General features: G+C 40.1%; 3 protein-coding genes across 5 annotated transcripts; all 3 read left to right on the top strand.

The window, feature by feature from the left end:
• Positions 1–1,950: 1,950 nt before the first annotated feature.
• LOC137131738 (cytochrome P450 2J2-like) lies at positions 1,951–5,978 on the top strand. Its single transcript, XM_067513446.1, has 9 exons — positions 1,951–2,249; positions 2,692–2,854; positions 3,062–3,211; positions 3,311–3,471; positions 3,565–3,741; positions 4,018–4,159; positions 4,256–4,443; positions 4,518–4,659; positions 4,787–5,978. Exons 1-9 carry the CDS (start codon positions 2,067–2,069, stop codon positions 4,960–4,962), a joined length of 1,482 nt encoding a protein of 493 aa, XP_067369547.1. The 5' UTR covers positions 1,951–2,066; the 3' UTR covers positions 4,963–5,978.
• Positions 5,979–7,892: 1,914 nt separating this feature from the next.
• LOC137131847 (cytochrome P450 2J6-like) lies at positions 7,893–9,745 on the top strand. The gene is made up of 7 exons (XM_067513647.1): positions 7,893–7,983; positions 8,077–8,229; positions 8,330–8,490; positions 8,662–8,838; positions 8,938–9,076; positions 9,309–9,496; positions 9,572–9,745. The coding sequence occupies exons 1-7, from the start codon at positions 7,893–7,895 to the stop codon at positions 9,743–9,745; spliced, it is 1,083 nt and encodes a 360-aa protein (XP_067369748.1).
• Positions 9,573–25,710, top strand: LOC137131736 (cytochrome P450 2J2-like). 3 transcript variants are annotated; one of them, XM_067513442.1, is made up of 18 exons: positions 9,573–9,713; positions 9,909–11,603; positions 12,384–12,549; positions 12,646–12,798; positions 16,508–16,668; positions 16,936–17,112; positions 17,214–17,352; positions 18,900–19,087; positions 19,163–19,304; positions 22,753–22,868; positions 23,217–23,382; positions 23,462–23,611; positions 23,686–23,846; positions 23,972–24,145; positions 24,225–24,363; positions 24,476–24,663; positions 25,009–25,150; positions 25,254–25,710. In XM_067513442.1, the coding sequence occupies exons 2-18, from the start codon at positions 11,412–11,414 to the stop codon at positions 25,427–25,429; spliced, it is 2,730 nt and encodes a 909-aa protein (XP_067369543.1). In that variant the 5' UTR covers positions 9,573–9,713; positions 9,909–11,411; the 3' UTR covers positions 25,430–25,710. The 3 variants fall into 3 exon arrangements, with proteins under 3 accessions (XP_067369543.1, XP_067369541.1, XP_067369544.1); XM_067513440.1 differs by lacking the exon at positions 9,573–9,713 and having other exon boundaries at positions 10,407–11,603; positions 23,459–23,611; XM_067513443.1 differs by lacking the exons at positions 9,573–9,713; positions 23,686–23,846; positions 23,972–24,145; positions 24,225–24,363 and having other exon boundaries at positions 10,412–11,603; positions 23,459–23,611.
• Positions 25,711–26,047: the final 337 nt, after the last annotated feature.

Below are 26,047 nucleotides of genomic sequence, written 5' to 3'. Positions count from 1 at the left end.
TGATCATACTATTGTATTGTTTTGTATTGTGTTGTATACTGTTGTATTGGACACAATTTTGGATGTTACTGCATTATAAACAGGCACTACTGGACACAACTGCATGGGCTTAGAAACACTTCCAGAAATCACTGCCTTTGAACACAGTTTGCTGTGCAATCCACAAATGTAAGTTAAAGCTTTATCATGCAAAGGAGAAGCCATATGTGAACATGATCCAGAAACGCTGCCATGTTCTCTGGGCCAAAGGTCATTTAAAATGGTCTGAGGCAAAATGGGAAACTGTTTTGTGGTCAGATTAATAAAAGTTTGAAATTCTTTTTGGAAACCATGGACACCGTGTCCTGTGGACTAAAGCCATCCAGCTTGTTATCAGCAGACAGTTCAAAAGCCTGCATCTCTGATGGTATGGGGCTGCATTAGTGCCCATGGCGTGAGCAGCTTACACATCTGGAAAGGCAACATCAATGCTTAAAAGTACATAGAGGTTTTAGAGCAACATATGCTCCCATCCAGACAATCTTTCTTTCAGAGAAGACCTTGCAATCAATCCTAAAACTCCAGATACTGGTCTCCTCACTTTCCAGATGTTTACATACAATTGTTAAAAGTAGAGGGGATGTTACACAGTGTTAAACATTACCCTCTCCCAACTTTTCCACATGTGTCGCTGCCAACAAATTCAAAATGAGCTAATATTTCCCATGAAACAGTAAAATGTCTCAGTTTCAACGTATGATGTATTATTTATGTTCTATGGGGTTGTATTACTCATGTTGACAGGGGCATTGAATTAATTTGAATAACGGGATATAGCATAAGGACCTATGCTATAATGCCTCTTTGGAATAAAATTGTATTTAGTGAAACAAATGCAAATTGATGAAAAAAACATTTTACGACACTGAAGCACAGAAGTAAAATGATAAGGTGAGATACAAGCCCTTCAGACAAAAACTGAATAGTTTTTGTGACAGACTTTGTGGAGGATGCATATGCTCCATCAATAAGAAGAACATGCTGTCTCCAAATGTTGCCAGATTTTAAAAACATGCTTCAGCAAAAAATAAAATAAATTCTGGAATGGATGTTAATAGTTCTAAAATAACTCTTGTGGCAGAAATGTGCAGCTGCACTCTTACTTTAATAGGTATGTTTTAAATAAAGCGCCTTCGTAGACAGAGAGGTGGCTGTATTTGCTTGTGTCAAAGGTGGCGGGTGGGCACACATGAAGGATCACACAGATAAAGTGCCACGTGCTCTTCAGCTATACACCTGTAAGCCTGTGGTTGCAAAACTGTGCCTTGTGTTAAGAAAAATGCTGCAAATGATATTTCATTACCTGTAACTCCAGTGTACTCTCACCCCGAGGTGACCATCACTGTGCCACCTACTGTAACTAACATCTACACAGTCCTAAGTGCAAACCTATTCGATAGATCTGTCACATCCACTTACATAAAGCCACCACCTGAACAAGTCAAAAATATCTGTCTACTTGCATATGCCTTTACATTTTTTGACTCAGGATGGATGGCTATTACAATCATGTACACCGATCCACAACAACGTTAATGCTGGTCGTCTTAATAACATCGTGGAGGACAAGGGTTTGCATTGCCACTAACATGTACATTAACTATCAAGAATTAGGGATTAAAGACCACTGTTGGTAAAGGTGAAGCCGATTTTAACTACTTTGTGTGCTCACAGGTCGGTAAACCTTGACGATACATCAGTATTTATTTTTTCATATATTTTTGTAAATGCCGTACGTTTAAGGTTGTGGCTGATTGGTGTATATATTTTTCATTAAATTATTAGGGAGAACTCCTTGTACTCTTATCATGAAGTGTACAGTACACTCTGCCTTCAGCTGGAAGAGTTCAAGCTCCAACCTTGTTTTTCTCTCCTGAAGTCCCAATAGGCCACTAGTGTTACATAAGATTTCTGTTGTGCTGTTGCTGGGGCCTTTTTTCCCCCCAGTTTCCTGCACTTCTCGCACAGTTGCACCAACTCCCTGTCTGCAGGATCATTTAGGGTTTTTTTTAAAATCTAACTTCAAAATGATGTTTCAAACACTTTTTGAGTGTATGGACTTAACCTGTTGGCTCTTGTTTGGTTTTGTATTGTTACTTTTAGCTGATGTGGTTAGAAACTGGAGGCCTTCCAACTTCCCCCCTGGACCATGGGCTGTTCCTTTTCTAGGAAACATCTTCACAGGAGTTGACTTCAAAACGATGCAGAAGGTGAGGTGAACATTTTTACACCTTGTGCATGCGAGCATTTTCAAAAAGGTGAATCTTAGATATCCAAACTTGTCTGACAGAAATGAGCATTGTCAACATAGCAAGTACAATAAAAATCCAACACATGGTAACATAATATTGTTGTTACACAAGCATATTCTCTCACAAATTGCAAATATTATATCAGTACACATTTATGTATTTTACTCAACTCAGTGTTTTTTTGTGGTATGTTATAGGCTACAAAAGGTAAAAAAAATGGAAAATAACTATTAATGTAAAAAAAAGATAAACAATGACAGCTGCTGTATAGCATAAATTTAGTTTTGATTATTTAGTAATTCACAATCTCACACAAAAGAACCAGTCATTCCTGTTCAAATGACAATCAGTGTGTTGGTAGTCATGTCATCTCCCTCACAGTAATTTGTTTTGATTGCAGCTTGCTAGGGAATATGGTCCAGTGTTCAGCTTGCGAAGAGGCAGTCAGAGGATGGTATTTGTTTCAGGCTATAAGATGGTCAAAGAAGCTCTTGTTAACCAGCTGGACTCCTTTGTTGAGCGACCTGAGCTCCCTCTCTTTCATGTTATCTACAAGGGTCTTGGTGAGTAAGGGGTGTAGTTACATGTGGATAGTAATACTGCCAATAGCTTTTGTCCACAGAAAAACATTTTTTTAGTGTTGAAGAATTTTATAAAAAATTGTTCAACCCAAAATATGATATGTTGGTGTTTAAACTCTTTCTTTACCAAATCCAGTCTTTGTGCAAAGTGTTTTGCTTTCTTAATAATTTGATGTAATATTTTCACAGGCATAGCTTTGAGCAATGGTTACCTGTGGAGAAAACAGAGGAAGTTTGCCAACACTCACCTGCGTTACTTTGGAGAGGGCCAGAAGACCCTGGAAAGATATATCCAAGTGGAAAGCAACTTCCTTTGTGAAGCATTTAAAGAGGAACAAGGCAAATACATTTTATTTAATATGACTTGTTTTTCATGCATGAGTTCAATTTTTCTATTGTGAATTATCATGGCTTGACACGAATCACCTATTTTGGCAGGAAGACCGTTCGACCCCCACTACATACTAACCAATGCAGTGTCTAACGTCATCTCATCTGTTCTCTTCGGACATCGCTTTGAATACAGTGATTCAACTTTTCGCAAGGTTCTCGAGTTGGACAATGAGGCCATTGTGCTCGCAGGCTTCGCTCAGACCCAGGTAATTCCTGCCTAAACTGTTCTAACTTTGTGATCACAAAACAAAATGTAGTGTTAGTTTGTGACTGATCTGAGAGTTTTGTCCGTCTAACAGCTTTATGATGCCTTCCCTGGTTTGATGAAGTACCTGCCTGGACCTCATCGGACAGTCCACACTAACTACACTGAGATCCTGAATTTCTTAAAGAAGGAAATAGAAAAGCACCAGGAGGAGTGGAACCCTGAAGACCCTCGTGATTATATTGATGTTTACCTTTCGGAGATAGAAAAGGTCAGCGTCCATAATAGCCACTAACACATGACCTTCTATTGTGGTTCTGATATAACTGATACATATCAGTGGTTGCAGTTAGGATGAATGAAGAGTGCCGTTATATAAACACACTCTTAAAGTTTTGTGGCAAAAGTAAAAAAGTCAACTATTCTGTAAATTATTTCTATTAAATTGTATTTTCTAGCTATGGTGCAAAATAGCCTGAAATAGCAGGACTATTGTAGATACAGATTAATTGTACAAAATAAAAGATTTCTGTTGATACCTTACCAGAAAAAAGAAGATCCCCAGGCTGGTTTCAACGTTGACACCCTACTGATTTGCACTATTGACCTGATTGAGGCTGGAACAGAAACATCTGCCACCACTTTACGCTGGGGGCTCATATTCATGATCTACTACCCAGACATACAGGGTTAGTAAATTAATTATCTTAGAAAGATTGCATTTATTTCAACTATAATGTCCAGAGAGCTGTCTGCTATAGCTGTGAATCTGCTTCCTCACTCAGAGAAAGCCCAGGCAGAGATTGACAGAGTGATTGGACAGGCTCGTCAGCCCACCTTGGCCGACAGACCCAACCTGCCCTACACTGAAGCTGTCATCCATGAGATCCAGAGGATGGGAAACATTGTTCCTTTGGGATTCCCCAAAATGGCCAGCAAAGACACCACTTTGGGAGGATACTTAATACCCAAGGTAGAGGTCTATGTGCACCACTCACTGTGGGGTGAATGTTAAGCTGTAAAAAATATCATGGCTCTTTTTTCCAGGGCACAGCTACTACTACGATCCTTGCATCCGTGCTGTTTGATAAGAACGAGTGGGAGACTCCAGATACCTTTAATCCTGCACATTTCTTGGATTCAATGGGCCAGTTTCGCAGGAGAGATGCCTTCTTGCCATTCTCAGCAGGTTTGTTCTATCCTGTATTCCTTCACTTTCAATGCAACAAAAAAACAAGCTGTTACTCATAAGGAGAGCATGTACTGTACATTAGAAATGTACTAATCTAAAGTTGCTGTTGACTGTTTCCCTACAGGTAAACGTATGTGTTTAGGTGAACAACTGGCCAGAATGGAGCTGTTCCTTTTCCTTTCATCTCTCCTGCAAAGGTTCACCTTCTGTCCTGTTCCTGGGGAAATGCCAAGCTTGGAGGGTGTGCTGGGCTTTACTCATTCCCCACAGGATTTCAGGTTGCTTGCTGTGCCTCGCTGATGTTCTCCAAATCTTCAGCCGTTCTCATCCAAAGAAAAAACAACCATCAATGAGCAGGATTTCCACTTTCTTCCTGAGCCCACAAAGATCCTTAAACTTAGTAAAATATGAAAGGCCTGAAAGTCCTGAAAAGTCAGTGATCAGCAATGCAATGGTTGCACTAATTAAAAAAATACCTTCCATGAGGATGCATATTAGCATTTAAACCATAAATGTTAAAAACCAAACACCAAAAAACAGATTTATCCAGCCTGTCAACATTTCTGGTAACAAAGATAAGTTATTAAGTCAAAAGTTCTTAGACTCGTCTTTCATTGATATGTGACATGTAACTTTTTTTTCATGCGTAGTAATCCAAGATTGTGTAGATGAGTGAAATCCCAACAAATTAACATTCGTGTGGGTCTTTAGCTAGTTTCCTTACACATGAATATTCAAACGAGCCCTAAATATTTATCATTAGTACACAGGGGTTGATTACTTCACTGACGAAATGAATTCTGTCAGCGTGTAGACTGTAAGATCACAAATTCCAGCTCACCACAAACAGTTTAAAACAATCATAATCGAAATGTTTAACAAAGTATTAGTTGGTACTATATTGTGAATATTAACCGGTCTGACGATCTGCTATTTGTAATGGCAGGGTCATTAGGCATTACATTATGAAATGAGCTATTACTGACTTGATAATGTCTTTGCTCCACACTAATGCACTGTTTATAGAGGTCTTAGCTTTGTGTGAATTCATGTACACTTGTTGAGATTTTTATGTTGAAAATATACTTTGCACTCAGCTCAAACAGCTCTGTTAACTTTACATGTGTAAATGATGTCTTTATACAGTACGTACCTGTATTGTAATCATACAGTCCCGTATTTCCCTCTACTAATCTACTACAATAATTCTGTGTATTTTAGTAAGAAAATATGCACGTCTCTTTCTGTGACACTCTTGAAACTCTTGTGACACATGAACAATCAATAATACTAATAACAAAAAACCTTGCTGACTACGGTTTGGTGGTATGCTTTAATAACTGGTCAGGAGTCATTTCATAAAGAATATATAAATGACCATTCTTTGCTTTTCAATTTTGGATGGTTTGGGAAACGATCGTTCAAGATCTGATGAATCCTCCGTGCAATAAGAAAACGTTTATTACTACACCACAAATTCCCTAATTTTATCAACACTTTTTCTTGCAATTCTGTTAAGTCAAACCTTCAGTCAATGAGAAAGGGCACAAAAGTAAAAACTTGTATTCATTAAAAAACTCTCTATTAGTTGTGTTAATAACATACCCATATAGTGAAAATATGCCTTAAATATAGCTTTTACAAATAATAGACAAACATTAGCAAAGGTTGGTAGAATGTGATTTTATAAAATACAAAATTACAACAAATGTCATATATCAGTTTTTTCAAGAGATTACAAAGTTCAGTACTCTGACTGTCGACATTCAGTCTGTATTTGCACATAATGGCATGTTACCACAAGCAGTTTCACAATGGATCAATTGAAAGTCTTTTATTCCCACTGCACTTTGTGAACATATAATCTCTAACAGAATGATACTGGAGTTGTTTTCCATTGTCTGTTCCCATATTAGTGTGCTAAAAAAACAGCTGTTACCTGAAAAATTGCCACCCTATTATTATTATTATTATTACAAAACATATATTACTTTCATTAGACTTGCAGTGACAGACGTCTTGTTTGTTATGGGACATGGAAGTGTGGTTGTTTCTACTGCTCTAAGTGTACTGACACATGCACCTTTGTACAGACTGTTTTACTGCTTCTGCCCTCTTTTAGTGTGGTTGTTATGTAATCTTAATATGTAGAGTAACCACAAAAAGGTTAACTTGACCATAAGCATAGTGTTTGAACTGAGGACAAAGATAATCTTAAAAACACAAACACTGCTCCTGCAACTGCTGCCGGTTTGACTCTGTTTAAACATGTGGCTTTTTAATTTTTTACTGAGCTTTGACGTAACAGGAATATTCCTTTTTATTTTTATTTTTATCCTGGTAGCAGACTACCTCAAAAACAGGAATCCTCCAAATTATCCTCCTGGACCACTGGCTCTACCCTTTGTGGGGAATCTCTTGAGTGTGGACAATGAACATTCACACAAATATTTTACCAAGGTAACTGCTGATCCACTGGTTTCATTTTAAGGAATAAGATCAATGTTAAAAGTTATCATATACATTTTAGTTCCATGTAAAATTATGTTAAAAATATTTGACAATGTGTGTTTTCAAGTTAAAGTCATCTAAATCTTACTTAAAGTATAATGGCAAAAGTACACAACTTAGCTTAACAACAACTTAATACTGATTGTGGTAACTATTGCAAACATATATACTAAATAATAAAAAGGGGTTAAATGTCACTCTAAATGTGGAGCTGATTTTAACCAGTTTATGTGCTGACAAGTGGTTAATGATACATCAGCATTTATTAGTTCATCATATTTTTTGAACCAACATTAGTATTAATGCTGTGCTGTAAATGGACCATAACATATCCAAATGTACCATGAAACTAGTTTCATTTTTTCCTTAATTCTTCCAGACAATCCAATTTCAAATTGTTTAAATGCTTACGAAATATGTAATGTAAAATGTGATTTGGATTTAAAATACTGTTTTAAACAGAGACAAATAGCAAACACTGACACCCGGTGGTAGCATTGTAATGTAGCTATTTAACAACTGATGGTCCATTTCCTTCTCATTGCACACTGCTAGGATTTGTTACTAAAGGTTATAGTTCAAATCTAAGTTCTCATAATGTTTTAATGTGTTGTGGTTCATAGTTTTTTTCTGTATTGTTGCGGCTGGCGGAGGCCTATGGGAATGTGTTCAATGTCCGTATTGGCAGTGACAAGTGGGTGTTTGTATGTGGGTACAAGATGGTGAAGGAAGCCTTAGTGACGCAAGCTGAAAACTTTGTGGATCGACCATACAGTGCAATTTCTGATAGATTTTACTCAGGAAACTCAGGTGCACATATATCTGTCTTTCATTTGTTTCATTTGTGATTAAATTAGCTCCTATAAGTCATTAACCCTTCTTCCTCTAAATGCTTGTGTGTAGGTGGCCTCTTCATGAGCAATGGTGAAATATGGAAGACACAGCGGCGCTTTGCCCTGTCTACTTTACGCACCTTTGGCCTTGGCAAAAGCATCATCGAGCAGAGCATCCGTGAGGAGGTGCAACACCTGCAAGAGGAGATAGAAAAGGAGAAAGGTGGGTTAGACTGAGAAAAGTACAGCATTCAAATCCCCACACAAAACAGGTCTTTAACAAAGTAGCCTCATCTTGACAGTGGACTCTCTTTTTTTTTAAGGTGAACCTTTCAGCATATCAGGCCTTTTCAACAACGCTGTGTCCAACATCATTTGCCAGCTGGTGATGAGGAAACGGTTTGACTACAATGACAACAATTTCAAAATCCTGCTAAAGTATCTGTCTGAGGCATTTACTTTAGAGGGCTCCATATGGGGTCTGGTAAGTCACTAATAATCTCTTCAGGTTTAGTCAATGTCAGAGAAACAGCATCTTAGTGGAATTGTGAAAGTCAGTCCATAACTGTAATCAAATTAGTTCACAAATTGAAAAACAGCTGACAAAGGATATTTGAAATAAATGTTCTCTCACTATCTGTCTTACATCAAAAAGCTTTATGAATCATTTCCTGGAGTGATGAAGCACATGCCAGGTCCTCACAACAAAATCTTCAGCAGCTTCGGCTTCCTTGTAGACTTCATCACTCAGGAGATTAAGAGGCACAAAAAGGACCTGGACCACAGCAGTCCCCGGGACTACATTGATGCTTTCCTCATTGAAATGGAGAAGGTATGTGAACAACTGCATTGTAAACACAGAATTGTACAACTTTAACACATTCTGTCAAACTGATAATCATTTACTTTTGAACTATGTATTTCTCAATAGCACAGAGACTCTGATCTGGGCTTCACTGAGACCAATCTGGCTCTGTGCTCTCTGGATCTGTTCATGGCTGGAACAGAGACGACCTCCACCACTCTGCAGTGGGCGTTGATTTACATGATCAAACACCCTGAAATCCAGAGTATGTGACATTAAGGAAACACAAGTTAGACATTACAGCCTTGCTAAATGCTCAATGAGGCTGTACTTAGGCACAGTGAGAGATATATCCTATAGTTCCTTACATAATTCTCTTTGCACTGACAAACATAGCAAAATAATGAAGGGTTTTGCACATAAGGGAGTCTGCTCAACATAATGTACCTATATTTGAAATATGAAAAGACCATTAATTCTGAAAATTGCACTACTAGAAAAAGTCCAGGCTGAGATAGACAGAGTGGTTGGACAGAACCGTCAGCCCACCATGGCAGACAGACCCAACCTGCCCTACACTGATGCTGTCATCCATGAGATCCAGAGGATGGGAAACATTATTCCTCTTAATGGATTAAGAGTGGCTGCCAAGGACACAGTGCTGGGTGGTTACTTCATACCAAAGGTGCATTCAGTCAGAAAATCTTAATTTCATTTCTTGAACAATTGGTTAGTGTTCTACTTTGGCTTTTGTTTCCAGGGTACATCCCTGATGCCAATGCTGACCTCTGTGCTGTTTGACAAGACTGAATGGGAGACTCCAGAAACATTCAATCCCAGACACTTCCTTGATGGTGAGGGAAAGTTTGTGAAGAGAGAAGCTCTGCTGCCTTTTTCTGCAGGTAAACCACATTCGCCTCACTCCTACACATAACCCGAAGCACAAAAGACATTTCATCCTGTGATCTTACACTTAATGTGTGTGAACCTCTCAGGGAAACGTGTGTGTCTCGGAGAAGGCCTGGCCAAGATGGAGCTGTTCCTGTTTTTTGTTGGTTTAATGCAAAAGTTTTCCTTTTCTGTTCCTGATGGAGTAGAACTGAGTACAGAAGGACGTACTGGAACAACTCGTGTACCACATCCCTTCAAGGTTCACGCAAAGTCTCGATGAAAATATGTAACATGTCACAGAACCATTTTTAATTTTACCAATGTGTAACCGATAGTTCTGAGTGAAACGCTTTAGGAGTGAAAGCCACATTTCAGCCTGAACGTACTGAAGCGCTCTTTATTCTCTGTTGCACTTTTAATTCTGTGACAATTATTTTTACATTACAGTAAAACATCTGATGTTTATGGCACTGTTTTAGTTATAAAGGTACACAATATAAACACTTTTTTGTAAGTAGGTTAAAAAGGCCAATTATGGCAGTGATTTGTTTGTGTCATGATTAAAAGAAGATTTTTCAAGCTGGTCTACACAGGCTGTCTTACTACAATATTGAGGGGCTTAAATAAAGGTGTGTGACAATGAGACTTGGTTGCTACAACTGTATCTTTTCTGCCCAGATGCCATGTCAAATCTTACCCAAAATACACTGCAAGAAATGGGGGGCAAAATGTGCAGCCCCAGCTCTGTGCAAAACACACTCCAAAGATCAGCCGAGGCTTATGCCAAATGTAAACAGATCTTCTAAGCTAAATTAAGTTGGTTTCATTTAAAGATATGATTCTAGTTTTTAATCAGGTAGCAGACAAGAATGGCAGACTGGTGTAACCTCAGCAGTAAGTAGTTGACATTACACTGAAGTTTTTAATATCACCAGAAGATGGTCCTTGGGACAAAGAGTTACTGTCAGGTAATGAGGTCAAGTGGTCAGCATAAAAGAAAGCCTTTTGTTGAGACCTTGGAATGAGAAGTGAAGCGTCCTTAATAACTTTAAGCAAGTCCTTTGTTAACTAACTGCACTTTGGGAACAGCATGAATAGGACAACTAATCACCTCCAAAACAATCAATCAGTCTGTTAGATGCCCTTTATTCCCACTAAACTTTGTAACTTTGGCCTGAATCTGTTTACACTATGAACATTAGTGCTAATCAGTGCTCTGTGTATAAGGTCATAGAATGACACTAAAGGTTCTTCATATGTTCTCAATTTGCTGAGCTAACAATATTGTTCCCCATGAGTTATGGTTTTATTACTACCATGTTAAAGCATCATAATAGGTTTATTGCTATTACCTTAGGGTTCATCAGACCAGCAGTGACATGGGTTGTTGTTTGTCAAGGGACATGCAGATGTGGTTGTTGCTGCTTTTAGCAACAGTCTTATTTACGTCTTATTTATAAGACAGTCACATATTGCTACGGCATTTCTTTGCACAAAAAAAATGTAGTGCACTGTTATAAACTGGTGTCGCTAACCTGGTCTTAAATAGTGTGTAGCCTCAGGGTAAAGTAGAAGGACCACCAAAGGGTTAACTCAATGACGAACATGTATTATATAGTCACGGGTTCAAAGTGAAGACATTGAAAATTATTAAAGCACATACACTGACCCTGCCACTGCTGCGGCTGTTCGTTTGGTTCTGTTTAAACATGTGGCTTTTTAATTTTTTACTAAGCTTTGACCTGAAGGGGATGTTATTGTTTATTTTTCTCTTCCTCCTGATCACAGACTTTCTCAAAAACAGGAATGCTTCAAATTATCCTCCTGGACCCCTGGCTCTCCCCTTTGTGGGGAATCTCTTGAGTGTGGACAATAAACACCCACACAACTATTTTACCAAGGTAACTGCTGATCCACTGTGTTCACTTTAAGAAACTCCTGAGAAGTACTGTAATTCTGATATAACCAGTATTGTTTTTGACAAGTTATATTTTTAAGTTGTTTTGTCTGTTAACATCTACATCGAAAATATTTTTATTGGACATCTTGATGCATTTATATGGAAAGGTTTTGTAGCTCTCCTGATGAAAATAAAATTTTTACTTTTCACTTTCTACTTGCAACCTAACAAGATACATGTGTTTTTCAAGTTATTTCAACATGTAGAAGTTTCTGTTCATTACAAAATAAAGACATCAGTTTATATTATTACATGTATTCCTGCCACCATGAGAAAAAAAAAAAAAGGATTTGCTCACTGTGTCATAATAATGAGGTTTTTTTCCTGTTTTACAAGATACTGTCACATTATTTTAGGATCTTATTCAGATCAGATATTCCAACATAGATAGCTTACTCGTTCTAAAGCTTTAGGTAAAAAACTTTTCTCAGCAATAAGCCCACATTGACATTTGGTAGTCAGAGTTTAATCAGAAATGGAAACTAAGATCAATATAACTGTTGTGCATTTGCTATCCAAGTATGTGAATAATGATAACACATTATAACTGTGAAACTGTAAACACTGAACCCATTTATTTTGACCAGTTTGTGAAGAGAATGCAACTTTCCATCGTTGTACTTCAAATATGCATTTGAATTTATACTGTATGGTGGTCAAAATGTGAAGTAAGTTTTATTTATTTTTTTGCATTGTAATTTATTAGTTTGCTCTTTCACAGCTGGCTAATGCCTATGGGAACGTGTTCAGTGTCCGTTTGGGCAGTGAGAAGTGGGTGTTTGTGTGTGGGTACAAGATGGTGAAGGAAGCCTTAGTGACACAGGCTGAAAACTTTGTGGAGCGACCACACAATGCACTTTCTGATAAGTTCTACTCAGGAAACTCAGGTGCACGCACGTCTCTCTGTTTCTCCTGTCTCAGGCTGTGAAATAATTACTTCAACTCAGTTATTTATCCTTCTTCCTCTAAATGCTTGTGTGTAGGTGGCCTCTTCATGAGCAATGGTGAAATATGGAAGACACAGCGGCGCTTTGCTCTGTCTACTTTACGCACCTTTGGCCTGGGCAAAAGCATCATTGAGCAGAGCATCTGTGAGGAGGTGCAACACCTGCAGGAGGAGATAGAGAGGGAGAAAGGTGGGTTAGACTGAGAACTAGACTTTTCTCTACTAATGTTTCATCGCTTCTCAGCTTCTTGCCCTGAATAACTTGACCTCCATCGTTGTGCAAAATCAAGTGAAAACTCATCAGCCAGAGACCCCACTCCACTGGATGACTTATTTTATCATTCCAAATCATGTGGCCAACAGAAAGTTTGTCCAGAGTGATGCGAATTGGATTCATTTTACAGAAATCCTGATCATGTGCAGTGGACCAGCTGCATTCCAGGGAAATACAAATTCGAGCAAATGGGACTATATTTTTTAAAAATATGTTGATAATGCAACCGCAAGGGGGCACAAGCCAGTGTCTTCTTGTGCCAGTCCCAAGTCTGGATAAATGCAGAGGGTTGTGGCAGGAAGGGCATCCGACGTAAAACACATGCCAAATCAAACATGCGAATCGTGACAAAGACTTCCATACCGGATCGGTCGGAGCCCAGGTTAACAACGACCGCCACCGGTGCTGTTGACCTACAGGGTACCGGTGGAAATTGGACTACTGTTGGTTGAAGACGAAGAAGAAGAGGAGGAAGGGGTGTTTGTAGGCAGAGAGAGAAGAGGAAAGCTAAGAATGTAGGACTGACAGTAGGGACTTTGAATGTTGGTACTATGACAGGGAAGGCTAGGGAGTTGATCGACATGATGCAGAGAAGGAAGGTGGACATACTGTGTGTCCAGGAGACCAGGTGGAAAGGTAGCAAGGCTAGAAGTTTAGGAGCAGGGTTCAAGTTGTTTTACCATGGGTCAGATAGGAAGAGAAATGGAGTAGGAGTTATATTGAAAGAGGATTTTGTGAGGAATGTTCTAGAGGTGAAAAGAGTATCAGACAGGTTGATGAGTCTGAAGCTGGAAGTTGAAGGGGTGATGTTCAATGTTGTGAGTGGTTATGCCCCACAGGTAGGATGTGAGTTAGAAGAGAAGGAGAAATTCTGGAGTGAGTTAGATGAAATGATGCAGAGCATCCCCAGAGGTGAGAGAGTTGTCATTGGTGCAGATTTCAATGGGCATGTAGGTGAAGGGAACAGAGGTGATGAGACTGTTATGGGCAGGTTTGGTGTTCAGGACAGGAACGCAGAAGGTCAGATGGTGGTGGACTTTGCAAAGAGGATGGAAATGGCTGTAGTAAACACTTTCTTTCAGAAGAGGCAGGAACATAGGGTGACGTACAAGAGTGGAGGGAGAAGCACTCAGGTAGACTACATCTTGTGTAGACGTTGTAATCTGAAAGAGATCAGTGACTGTAAAGCATTGGTAGGGGAGAGTGTAGCCAGACAACACAGGATGGTGGTGTGTAAAATGATGCTGGTGGTGAGAAAGATAAGGAGGACTAAGGCAGAGCAGAGGACGAAGTGGTGGAAGTTGAAAAAGGAAGAATGTCGTTTAGTTTTCAGGGAGGAGCTGAGACAGACTCTGGGTGGTTTGGAGGTGCTTCCAGATGACTGGACTACTACAGCTAATTTGATCAGGGAGACAGGTAGGAGGGTACTCGGTGTGTCATCTGGAAAGAGGAAAGCGGACAAGGAGACTTGGCGGTGGAACGAGGAAGTCCAGGAGTGTATACAGAGAAAGACGTTAGGTAAGAAGAAGTGGGACACTGAGAGGACTGAAGAGAGTAGACAGGAGTACAGGGAGATACAGCGTAAGGTGAAGATAGAGGTGGCAAAGGCCAAACAAAGAGCATATAAGGACTGGTATGCTAGGTTGGACACTAAAGAGGGAGAGGTGGATTTGTACAGGTTGGCCAGACAAAGAGCTAGAGATGGAAAGGATGTGCAGCAGGTTAGGGTGATTAAAGATAAGGATGGAAATGTATTGACAGGTGCCAGGAGTGTGATGGGAAGATGGAAGGACTACTTTGAAGAGTTGATGAACGAGGAAAATGAAAGGGAACGAAGAGTAGAAGAGGTGACTGGTGGGGAGCAGGAAGTAGCAAAGATTAGTAAGAGTGAAGTGAGGAGGACATTGAAGAGGATGAAGAGCGGAAAGGCAGTTGGTCCTGATGACATACCTGTGGAGGTATGGAAGTGTCTAGGAGAGGTGGCAGTAGAGTTTTTGACTAGTTTGTTTAACAAGATCTTGGAGAGTGAGAGGATGCCAGAGGACTGGAGGAAAAGTGTACTGGTACCAATTTTTAAGAACAAGGGAGATGTGCAGAGCTGTGGCAACTACAGAGGAATAAAGCTGATGAGTCACGCAATGAAGTTGTGGGAAAGAGTAGTGGAAGCTCGGCTAAGGGCAGATGTGAGTATTTGTGAGCAGCAATATGGTTTCATGCCTAGAAAGAGTACAACAGATGCAGTATTTGCTTTGAGGACGCTGATGGAGAAGTACAGAGAGGGTCATAGGGAGTTGCATTGTGTCTTCGTAGATTTAGAAAAAGCGTATGACAGGGTGCAGAGAGAGGAGCTGTGGTATTGTATGAGGACGTCTGGAGTGGCAGAGAAGTATGTTAGAGTGGTGCAGGACATGTATGAGAGCTGTAAGACAGTGGTGAGGTGTGCTGTATGTGTGACAGAGGAGTTCAAGGTGGAGGTGGGTCTGCATCAAGGATCGGCTTTGAGCCCCTTCTTGTTTGCTCTGGTGATGGACAGACTGACAGATGAGGTTAGACAAGAATCTCCCTGGACTATGATGTTTGCAGATGACATTGTTATTTGTAGTGAGAGCAGGGAGCAGGTGGAGGAAAATCTAGAGAGGTGGAGGTCTGCTCTGGAAAACAGAGGAATGAAGCTTAGCCGCAGCAAGACAGAATACATGTGTGTCAATGAGAGGGACCCAGGTGGAACAGTGAGGTTACAGGGAGCAGAGGTGAAGAAGGTGCAGGACTTTAAGTACTTAGGGTCAACGGTTCAGAGCAACGGTGAGTGTGGAAAAGAGGTGAAGAGGCGAGTGCAGGCAGGTTGGAACGGGTGGAGAAAAGTGTCAGGTGTGTTGTGTGATAAAAGAGTATCAGCGAGAATGAAAGGAAAGGTGTTCAAGACGGTGGTGAGACCAGCAATGTTGTTCGGCTTAGAGACAGTGGCACTGAAGAAAAGACAGGAGGCAGAGCTGGAGGTAGCAGAGCTTAAGATGTTGAGGTTCTCTTTGGGAGTGACGAGGATGGACAGGATCGGGGATGAGTACATCAGAGGGACAGCTCATGTTAGATGTTTTGGAGATAAAGTCAGAGAGGCCAGATTGAGGTGGTTTGGACATGTTCAGAGGAGAAACTGTGAATATATCGGTAGAAGGATGCTGAGGTTGGAGCTGCCAGGCAGGAGGTCTAGAGGAAGACCAAAGAGGAGATTTATGGATGTAGTGAGGGAGGACATGAAGTTAGTTGGTGTGAGTGAAGAGGATCCAGAGGATAGAGTTAGATGGAGGCACATGATTCGCTGTGGCGACCCCTGAAAGGGAGCAGCCGAAAGGAAAAGAAGATGTTGATGTCTGTTTTGGAATGAAGAAATACAGTAAGCCATCGAATGGAGCAGTGTCTCTAGCTGACGTGTGGAGACAAACAAGCTAATCCAGGGTTTATGTGGTTTTACCATCTGTATGATGGTTGTGAATAATAACATCAATAACCAATAACCACCAATAACCAATAATAATATGATGGTTGTGAATAATTAATTTAGTAAATGACTAAAGTTATTTATTAGCCAAAGCAGCCTTGTCTAAAACAGTGGATTCTTGTATTTCAGGTGAACCTTTCAGCCCACCAGGCCTCCTTAACAACGCTGTGTCTAACATCATTTGCCAACTGGTGATGGGGAAAAGGTTTGACTACAATGACCACAACTTCCAAATCCTGCTAAACTATGTGTCTGAAATACTTAGGATTGAAGGCTCCATGTGGGTGCTAGTAAGTCAATAATATCACTTTTAATTTAATTATTGTCAGAAAAGAACTTCGATAAAATAGCGAATGTCTGTCCTGTGTAATTAAGATTAGGGTCAATACCAGACCACAGGACCGGTATTGACCGGAATACAGGACCAGAGGCGAAAAAGGGAGAACAAGAAAATAAAGGGGGGGTAAAAGAAGGCAGGAAAGCAATGAAAACAGTCCAGGAAAGGGATCCTGACGCGTTGTAAATTTGTATCTCTGCTTCTGTTTTACATAAAATAGATTTATCAAGCATTCCCGGGAGTGATGAAGCACATGCCAGGTCCTCACAACAAAATGTTTGGCAACTTCAACGCCCTTAAAGACTTCATTGATAAAGAGGTTAAGAGGCACAAAAAGGAGCTGGACCACAGCAGCCCCCGGGACTACATTGATGCTTTCCTCATTGAAATGGAGAAGGTATTTCCACAACTGTATCATACACACTGCATTTAAACTGTAGGCATTTCTGCCAAGCAGCTAATACTTCACTACTGTACTCACTCTGCTTTTATAAATAGCACAAGGAGTCTGAGCTGGGCTTTACTGAGACCAATCTGGCTCTGTGCTCTCTGGATCTGTTCCTGGCTGGAACAGAGACGACCTCCACCACTTTGCAGTGGGCGTTGGTTTACCTCATCAAAAACCCTGAAATTCAGGGTAGGTCTACAGACATTTTGATTAGCACAAAACACAAACCTTTGAGTCTTTTACCTCATGATGGTGCTAGATAACCTTAACAAGCACATTTATCAGGCAATTCATTATAAGAAATAATTACATGCCAGTCCACATAATAGGAGATACATTATGTCAATAAAATTCAAAAACTTCAATCTGCTTGTGGTGCTAGAACAAAGTAAGTGCACTTCATCCTGGAGAAAAGTCTCGAGGCGTAAAAATACTTTAATGAACAAATAATAAAAGGAATAACCATCAGAGGGGATGCCAGTGTGACTTTAAGGTACAGTAAGTGGTATCAGAGCAGTTGGGACTTATTCACCCAATCACACTCAGGATCACACACGCACTCACACTCATACACCGATGCGGGAGCTGCTATGCAGCTGGTCAACACTCACCGAGAGCAAGTAGGTTGGGGTTCAGTGTCTTGCTCAAGACATGTAATCAGAGGAGCTGGGGATTGAAGCAGCAACTGTGATTGGTAGACAACTGCTCTACCTTCCTGTACCACAGTCGCCTATGGAGGCACTGTAGGGACACTGATAGGTGCAGCAGCAGAGATCTGGGCGAAGTCAGGTTACCAGAGCATTCAGGCAGGCAGACAACAGTCAGGCAAACATCAGGATGAGCAGATAGGCAGGTGAGTAAACAAAGGGAAAAAAAATACCAAAGAGCACCAAACGAGCAAACGTTGGCTGAAAGGCTTACTGTCGGGAGAGACAGTCTGGTGATACACTGTGAGGAGGGCTGAGTATGAATGGACACAGGCAACAGGTGAAAATAATTGGGACTAATAATGTGTAGTTAAGTTGCCAGCATGAACCATGAAACAGGAGTTGAGACAGAGGGAGTATGAAATAAAACTCAGGCTGGTGGTCATGACAGAGAGACCTGAAACTGGCTCTCCACCAACTGGCTTGTTCACTTGTACAATGTTATATTTCATTTTTTTCTTCTTAATAAATTTACAGACAGATTTCAGATTTCTGTTTTTCACTGTAAACACATCCACAGGTTTAATGAACTCATCCCAAACGGAACAACTTTTGTTTTCTGTAGAAACTTTAAATATGTAAGTACAGTCAATTTGTCTGCTGTGTAGTAAAGATAGTAAGCCTACAACTAAGGAAATTTAAATAAGTTATAGGTGCTGTGTAAGTGCATGCCACCCTGAGGCAGCATAATGGTAACACAGTGATCCTACAGCTGTTCAATGATTACGGAAATTTAACAATCTCCAAGACTAGAATTACATGTGTTTGGTTACTGTAAAATTGTCTTTAATCCATAATGTTCCAAACATACAGAAGCTGTTTGTGACCCCTTTCAAAGTTTGCTTTCTCATGATAATGAGATATTTTTCTCATAATCTCAAGATAAAAGTTTTCTGGATATAGCAATTTCTGATGGGGGACATTGTTAGGTTCCACTTTCAGCCTTTTGTTGTTTTTACGAAATCAGATACTGATATAAGGGTTTCTGGTGAACCTGTTTAAAAACAGAAAAATGTCTTGTATTTTTAGAAAAAGTCCACGCTGAGATAGACAGAGTGATTGGACAGAACCGTCAGCCCACCATGGCAGACAGACCCAACCTGCCCTACACTGATGCTGTCATCCAAGAGATCCAGAGGATGGGAAACATTGTTCCTCTTAATGGATTAAGAGTGGCTGCCAAGGACACAGTGCTGGGTGGTTACTTCATACCAAAGGTGCATTCAGTCAGAAAATCTTAAGTTCATTTCTTGAACAATTGGTTAGTGTTCGACCCTCGCTTTTTTTTCCAGGGTACATCCCTGATGCCAATGCTGACCTCTGTGCTGTTTGACAAGACTGAATGGGAGACTCCAGACACATTTAACCCCAAACACTTCCTTGATGCTGAGGGAAAGTTTGTGAAGAGAGAAGCTCTGCTGACTTTTTCTGCAGGTAAACCACATTCGCCTCACTCCTACACATAACCCGAAGCACAAAAGACATTTCATCCTGTGATCTTACACTTAATGTGTGTGAACCTCTCAGGGAAACGTGTGTGTCTCGGAGAAGGCCTGGCCAAGATGGAGCTGTTCCTGTTTTTTGTTGGTTTACTGCAGAAATTTTCCTTTTCTGCTCCTGATGGAGTAGAGCTGAGTACAGAAGGAGTTACAGGATCAACTCGTGTGCCACATCCTTTCAAGGTTCATGCCAAGGCTCATTAATCAATGCAACATGAACCTTTTGTTTAAAGAGTAAATAACCCCCAGACTAGTTTAGTCATAAGGGCTTCGATGTCTTGTGACTGTCCATTTTTCACTGGCCTGGGGATGTCTGACTGTCCTATATCCAATTTAAAGCCATTTTTCAAATTAAGCAGTGAATAGAGTCAGGCTCAGACTTGGGGGTTTGGTTACTCTTTAACCAATGTATAACAGGTTTAGTGACATTGTTGATTGTTATTCTGTCTAGAACATATATTTCTGTGACACCTAATTTTACATGTGAAAATTGTGTAATAAAAACTCTCATGTCATTACTGCTGTGACATTGTTAGTTTGTTTGGACCCAAAAATGAGATCGCAGAGCAGTGGAGATTTCTTTTAAAAAGGTTTATTTGAAGGAAGGGGATTAGAGGGGGTAGTGACAAATGGTGTAGGGTGTCAGCTTGGAGTGGCACTGCAGAATCATAGTTTTAAGTGTGAAGAGGGGAGTGCAGGTTAGTGAGTTCATAGTAAGGTGGTTCTTAGGCATGGACGAGGGGATTGTGGCAGATGAGCAGGTGTCCAGAGTGGACATGTGGTATGTGAGGAAGAAAAACAATATCCAGCTGATATCAATGAGGCGCATCCAGAAAGTATTCTCAGTGCTTAACGTTTTCCACATTTTGTTGTTACAGCTTTATTTCAAAATGGATTAAATACATTATTTTCCTCAAAATTCTACAAACCATACACTATAATGACAACATGAAAGAAGTTTGTTTGAAATCTTTGCAAATTTATTAAAAATAAAAAATGCTAAAAACCACATGTACATAAGTACTTTTGTTTAATACTTTGTTAAAACATCTTTAGCACTAATAACAGTCTCAAGTCTTTTTGAGTATGATGCCACAAGCTTGGCACCTATCTTTAGGGCAGTTTCTCCCATTCTTCTTTGCAGTGCCTCTCAAGCTCCATCAGTTTGGATGGTGAGCTTAGGTGGACAGCCATTTTCAGTTCTCTCCAGAGATGTTCAATCGGGTTCAAGTGTGGGCTCGGGCTGGGCCACTCGAGGACATTCACAGAGTTGTCCCATAGACCCTCCTTTGTTATCTTGGCTGAGTGGTTAGGGTTGTTGTCCTGTTAAAAGATGAACCGTCACCTCAGTTTGAAGTCCAGAGTGCTTTGGAACAGGTTTTCATCAAGGATTTCTCTGTACATTGCTGCATTCATCTTTCCCTCGAACCAGACTAGTCTCCCAGTTCCTGCCGCTGAAAAACATCCCCACAGCATGATGCTGCCACCACCATGCTTTACTGTAGGGATGGTATTGGCCAGGTGGTGAGCGATGCCGGGTTTCCTCCTGACATGACACTTGGCATTCAGGCCTAAGAGTTCAATCTTTGTTTCATTAGCTGACTCCTTACATAGTGTGCATTTTAGTCTCAAACAACATCTTCATCTAAGCCAATGCCATATCTGAGTCATGCTTCCATTTGTTCTCCCCAAGCACACATATAAAATGAGCAAGGTCTCAATCTCTGTCCTCACTATGTATGTATGTAACAAAAGATTCAGACAGCATCTAAAGTGGAGGACAAGATTTGATATGAAAGTGCTGTTCTACTTGGACGATCTCCTACTCCTCACCCCATGTTGTGAGCAATTTCTTCTGTAGATCATGACTCCGGTGTCTCATTTATCATGTCTGGGTTTCATTATAAACCGGCACTCCCAATCCAGTTGATCATTTTCCTGGTTGTGAAGTTGGAAATATTGATCATGCAGGCACAGGGGATTAAAGAGATGCTGATCACCATGCGTAACTGATTAACCCCTTGTCAGCTTGTCACAGCCAACTCGATTATCTTGATGGCTGCAGCTTTTGGTTCTGTGCCATAAATCCTGTGCAACAGAACGATTCTTTTTATCCCTCTCTGAATCCAAATGTGGCTTAGTGGAGAGATGATAAACGTCATTGCCCTGGGAAGGTGACCATACAGAGAGGGGCTATTCTTTGATGCTATACCAGCATGTTGTCAAGACTAACATGATGATGTTAAGTAAGAATAACCATATGTTAAAATATCTTGTCACAAAGCTGTTAAAAGATGCAAGATGATCACAAAGAGGCAAAACAAATTCCCCAAAGAGTGTAAAAAGACAAAACATCAAAACAACACGACAAAAGAATGACCCTTTGTCCTTGTAGGGAGGAACTCAGCCTGATAGTAAAGGGTTGTGTAACTCCCAGTCTGTCTCCACCAGATTAATGCCATAGTTTCCTCTAATATGTGATCATGATGTTACTTTCCCCGACACAGATGTGTTCATTGAGGGCTTCCACTTTTCGTCTTTTAATTTGACAGAGGTGTTATCCCCATGGCCAAACCAGAGGCTGGGCTATGCTTGGTTCTATCGGATGAAAGCTATTTTCTCACTTTCACATCTGCCTCAGAGGTCTGTACTTCCAAACACATTCTGTAACACAGAAGGCTTCTGTAACACATTTTATTTCACATTACCATCCTGTACTAATGGTGCTGTGTGTAAGACTTTTGTCTTTTTAGTTATTAATGATTAAATGTAATAGTTCATAAAGTTCATAAACACAAGTCAAGATTATAATGAAGGCATTGGACTGCAGCTAGCTAAGTCTGGTAAAATACATGTGTATCAGCATGCTTTATGTTGCACACGGCCTTTCTAAATTCAATATACAGTACACTCACTGGTCACTTTATTCACAATTTAATGCAATCCAATACAGCAGCTTTGCCACCAATTACACTTTTACAATGTTATAATTTCTAATTTTTGTATTTAAAAGTGTCAGAAAGGACACCACCTCTTCTTATAATGTGCTCCAGTATGACTCCACTAGAATTATCACCTCTCCGTTTCCTAAAAACTGAGAAATTATAAAAATCTGATGCTTTGCGTGGGTCACATTTACCCGTATGTTTGTGGTCTCGATTTGGGTAATGAAGGGTTGCCTCTACTCCCTGTCATACACACATGGATCATTATATCCACATAAGACGTGAGTCAGCTGAGTATCAGCCCATCTTTAACAAGGGATGGATGATTCTGTCGCTTTTCTCTGCTCCAACTCTGCCTAATAATGTGGCCCTGGGATTTGTTTCTCTGGCTTGAACTGAGGGGAATTCTGCTCTTTATTTTCACTATTCTCGTTGTAGTGTATTTTCTGAACAAAAAGGATCCACCAAACTTTCCTCCTGGACCGCCGGCTCTGCCTCTTTTAGGAAACATCTTCAATATTGAACATAAACAGCCCCACATTTACCTAACCAAGGTAAGGTAACAGCAGAAAGACATGCATTTCTTTACTGTATTTTTTCGGATTCTGACGAGTCCATTTAAATGACTTCCAGTGACAGAAAACAATCATTTGTTCACAACATTAAATATACAGTCACTGCTTTATATAAGTTAGACAGGTCCTTATTCACGTTAACCTTCTAAGACATTTGCATTTATTTGACACATCGATCCAAATTATCACAAGGTTTGTAGCTCAAACTTTACTGAAAAATGTTGGTATTTAAATTCAGTGTTAACAAGCTATTGTCATAGAAAATGCATCTTATCAGAGTCACATGCTGAACAACGGCCCTTTTATTCTCTGCTCCTGCATCCACAGCTAGCCGGTGTTTATGGGAACGTGTTTTGCATTCGTCTGGGACAACACAAAGCAGTGTTTGTCTCTGGGTGGAAGATGGTGAAGGAAGCGCTAGTGTCACAGGCCGAGAACTTTGTGGACCGGCCTTGCAGCCCGATGGTCAATAGAATTTACTCAGGAAACTCGGGTAAATAGGACACATAGAGTAAAGTATAACCAACTCACAGAGTTCTGCGGAGGCAAAGAGTGTTTTTCCATTTCAGCAGGTCTTTTCTTCAGTAATGGGAAAGTGTGGAGGACACAACGACGCTTTGCCATGGCCATGTTACGTACCTTTGGTCTGGCAAAGAGCTCCATGGACCAGAACATCTGTGAAGAGAGTCGACACCTACAGGAGGCGATGGAGAAAGAGAAAGGTTTGAACAAACACCACAACAGAAAAGACAGATACACACAGTATACTGAAACTGAACACATTTCTTCTGTTCAGGGGAGCCATTTGACCCTGTGCCTCTTCTAAACAACGCTGTGGCTAATATCATCTGCCAGATAGTGTTTGGGAGACGGTTTGACTACAGTGATCACAGCTTCCAGAGCATGCTGAAGAATCTGACGGAGATGGCCTACCTTGAAGGCTCCATATGGGCTCTTGTAAGATCAGAATTTGTTGCAGATTTGTTGCTGTGGGGATTCCTTAGTTTCTAAAGTGACATCTTTGCTCACCCCTGGATAAAAACGTCATCACTATATAAACCTCCTGTTTCCTCTGCAAACAGCTATATGATGCCTTCCCAGCATTCATGAAACACCTGCCAGGGCCACACAATGACATCTTTAGCAACTCCAAATGTTTGAAGGCTTCTATCAGGGCAGAGATAGAGAGGCACAAGTTGGATCTAGACCCTAGCAACCCACAAGATTATATCGACACTTTCCTGTTGGAAGAGAAAGTATGGTATTAATTTGGAGTCATTTGAACAGAATAGTTAAAATAAGAACCAAAACTTACGCATTTTTTCTACCTGACAGAACAGAAAGAGTGAACTGGGCTTTGAGGAAAGTAACCTGGTTCTGTGTTGTGTGGATCTTTTCCTGGCTGGGAGTGAAACCACTTCAAAAACCCTGCAGTGGGGCCTTGTTTACCTTATCCAGAACCCTCATATCCAAGGTGGATGTTCAGATAAGACTAAACTGAATTGGCTTTTGCCAAAGGAATAGTATTAGGAAAAACTTCACTGATCAGTTAAAAATCTTGATGTAATTGTCATTTCACCTCTTAGAAAAAGTCCACGCTGAGATAGACAGAGTGATTGGACAGAACCGTCAGCCCACCATGGCAGACAGACCCAACCTGCCCTACACTGATGCTGTCATCCATGAGATCCAGAGGATGGGAAACATTGTTCCTCTTAATGGATTCAGAGTGGCTGCCAAGGACACAGTGCTGGGTGGTTACTTCATACCTAAGGTGAATCTCCTTACACATATCAGCAACAACATTAAGACTGATGATCCTAATTAATAATCATTTCAAATCTTGAACTCAAGTAAAAAGCCGATTATTTATATTGTACTTAAAAGTAAAAAAAAAAACACTCATAAAAGTCAAGAGTTGTAAGAGTAAAAACTACTTAAAAGCTTTTTTAAAAAAAGGTCAAAGGTCACTGTTGGTAAAGGTGGAGCTGGTTTTGACCACTTAACGTGCTGACAGGCAGTTGACCCATAACGGTACATCAACATATTAGTTCATAATATTTTTATTTAAATAACTTTCACAAAACTGTCACTCATAAATTTATAATTGTTTGTACAGGGAACCACTGTGATGCCTAACCTGACCTCTGTGCTGTTTGACAATACTGAATGGGAGACTCCAGACACCTTCAACCCGGGACATTTCCTAGATGCTGAGGGCAAGTTTGTTAGGAGGGATGCATTTTTACCTTTCTCTGCAGGTAAACTTTACTTTCAGCGAAAACTTTTGACTCACACTGGGTCCTTCTAATTTTCCATTTATACCTGTGGTTAAACAGTGAGAGTTGTGCTTGGCTTCCACAGGAAAGCGTGCATGTCTGGGAGAAGGCCTGGCAAGAATGGAACTGTTTTTGTTTTTCGTCACTTTGATTCAGAAGTTTAGTTTTTCCACATTAGATGGAGTTCAACTCAGTACAGAAGGAATCACTGGAGCGACACGCACACCATATCCTTTTAAGATCTACGCCAAGGTCCGCTGAACTCTGAAACCTCTCCTATATTAAAGACTTTGTGCTACAGTAAAACCAAACGATATTACACATTTCTAAACATAGACAAAATCTGCTGTAAAAGATAAATTTTCTTTTGTATATTTGTACTTTGAATAAGTTAACGTTTTTGAGTACTTTAACACATTACATCTTTTGTATAAGATGGCACATTTTAAGTGAGGAAAATTACTGGAACATGTGACAAATGTTTGATACCCAGGTGTACACTGGGAGATTGATTGTTTAAACAATAAATTGTTCTAAATGACTATTCTTAGTTTTAGCATTGTTTTTTGTCTGAGAAGATTGTTCCTAAAAAGCTAACTCAACATAAAAGCCAGAGAGCTGTGGAAAAGCAAATCCGTTAACCTGTGTGTATGTGTGTGTGTGTATATATATATATATATATATATATATATATATATATATATATATATATATATATATATATACACATACATACATATATACACACATATATACACACACACTTCATGGGGTTTTACAGTATGAACACTAACACCATGTTTTGATTAGAAAACCCAATAAATGTACTAATAAAATGTCGGGTTGCTTACATTTATATATATGATCGATCAATGATTG

This window comes from Channa argus, chromosome 8 (genome assembly GCF_033026475.1).
Source record: "Channa argus isolate prfri chromosome 8, Channa argus male v1.0, whole genome shotgun sequence".
Classification (NCBI taxonomy): domain Eukaryota; kingdom Metazoa; phylum Chordata; class Actinopteri; order Anabantiformes; family Channidae; genus Channa; species Channa argus.
This window is presented reverse-complemented; position numbering and strand designations above follow the sequence as displayed.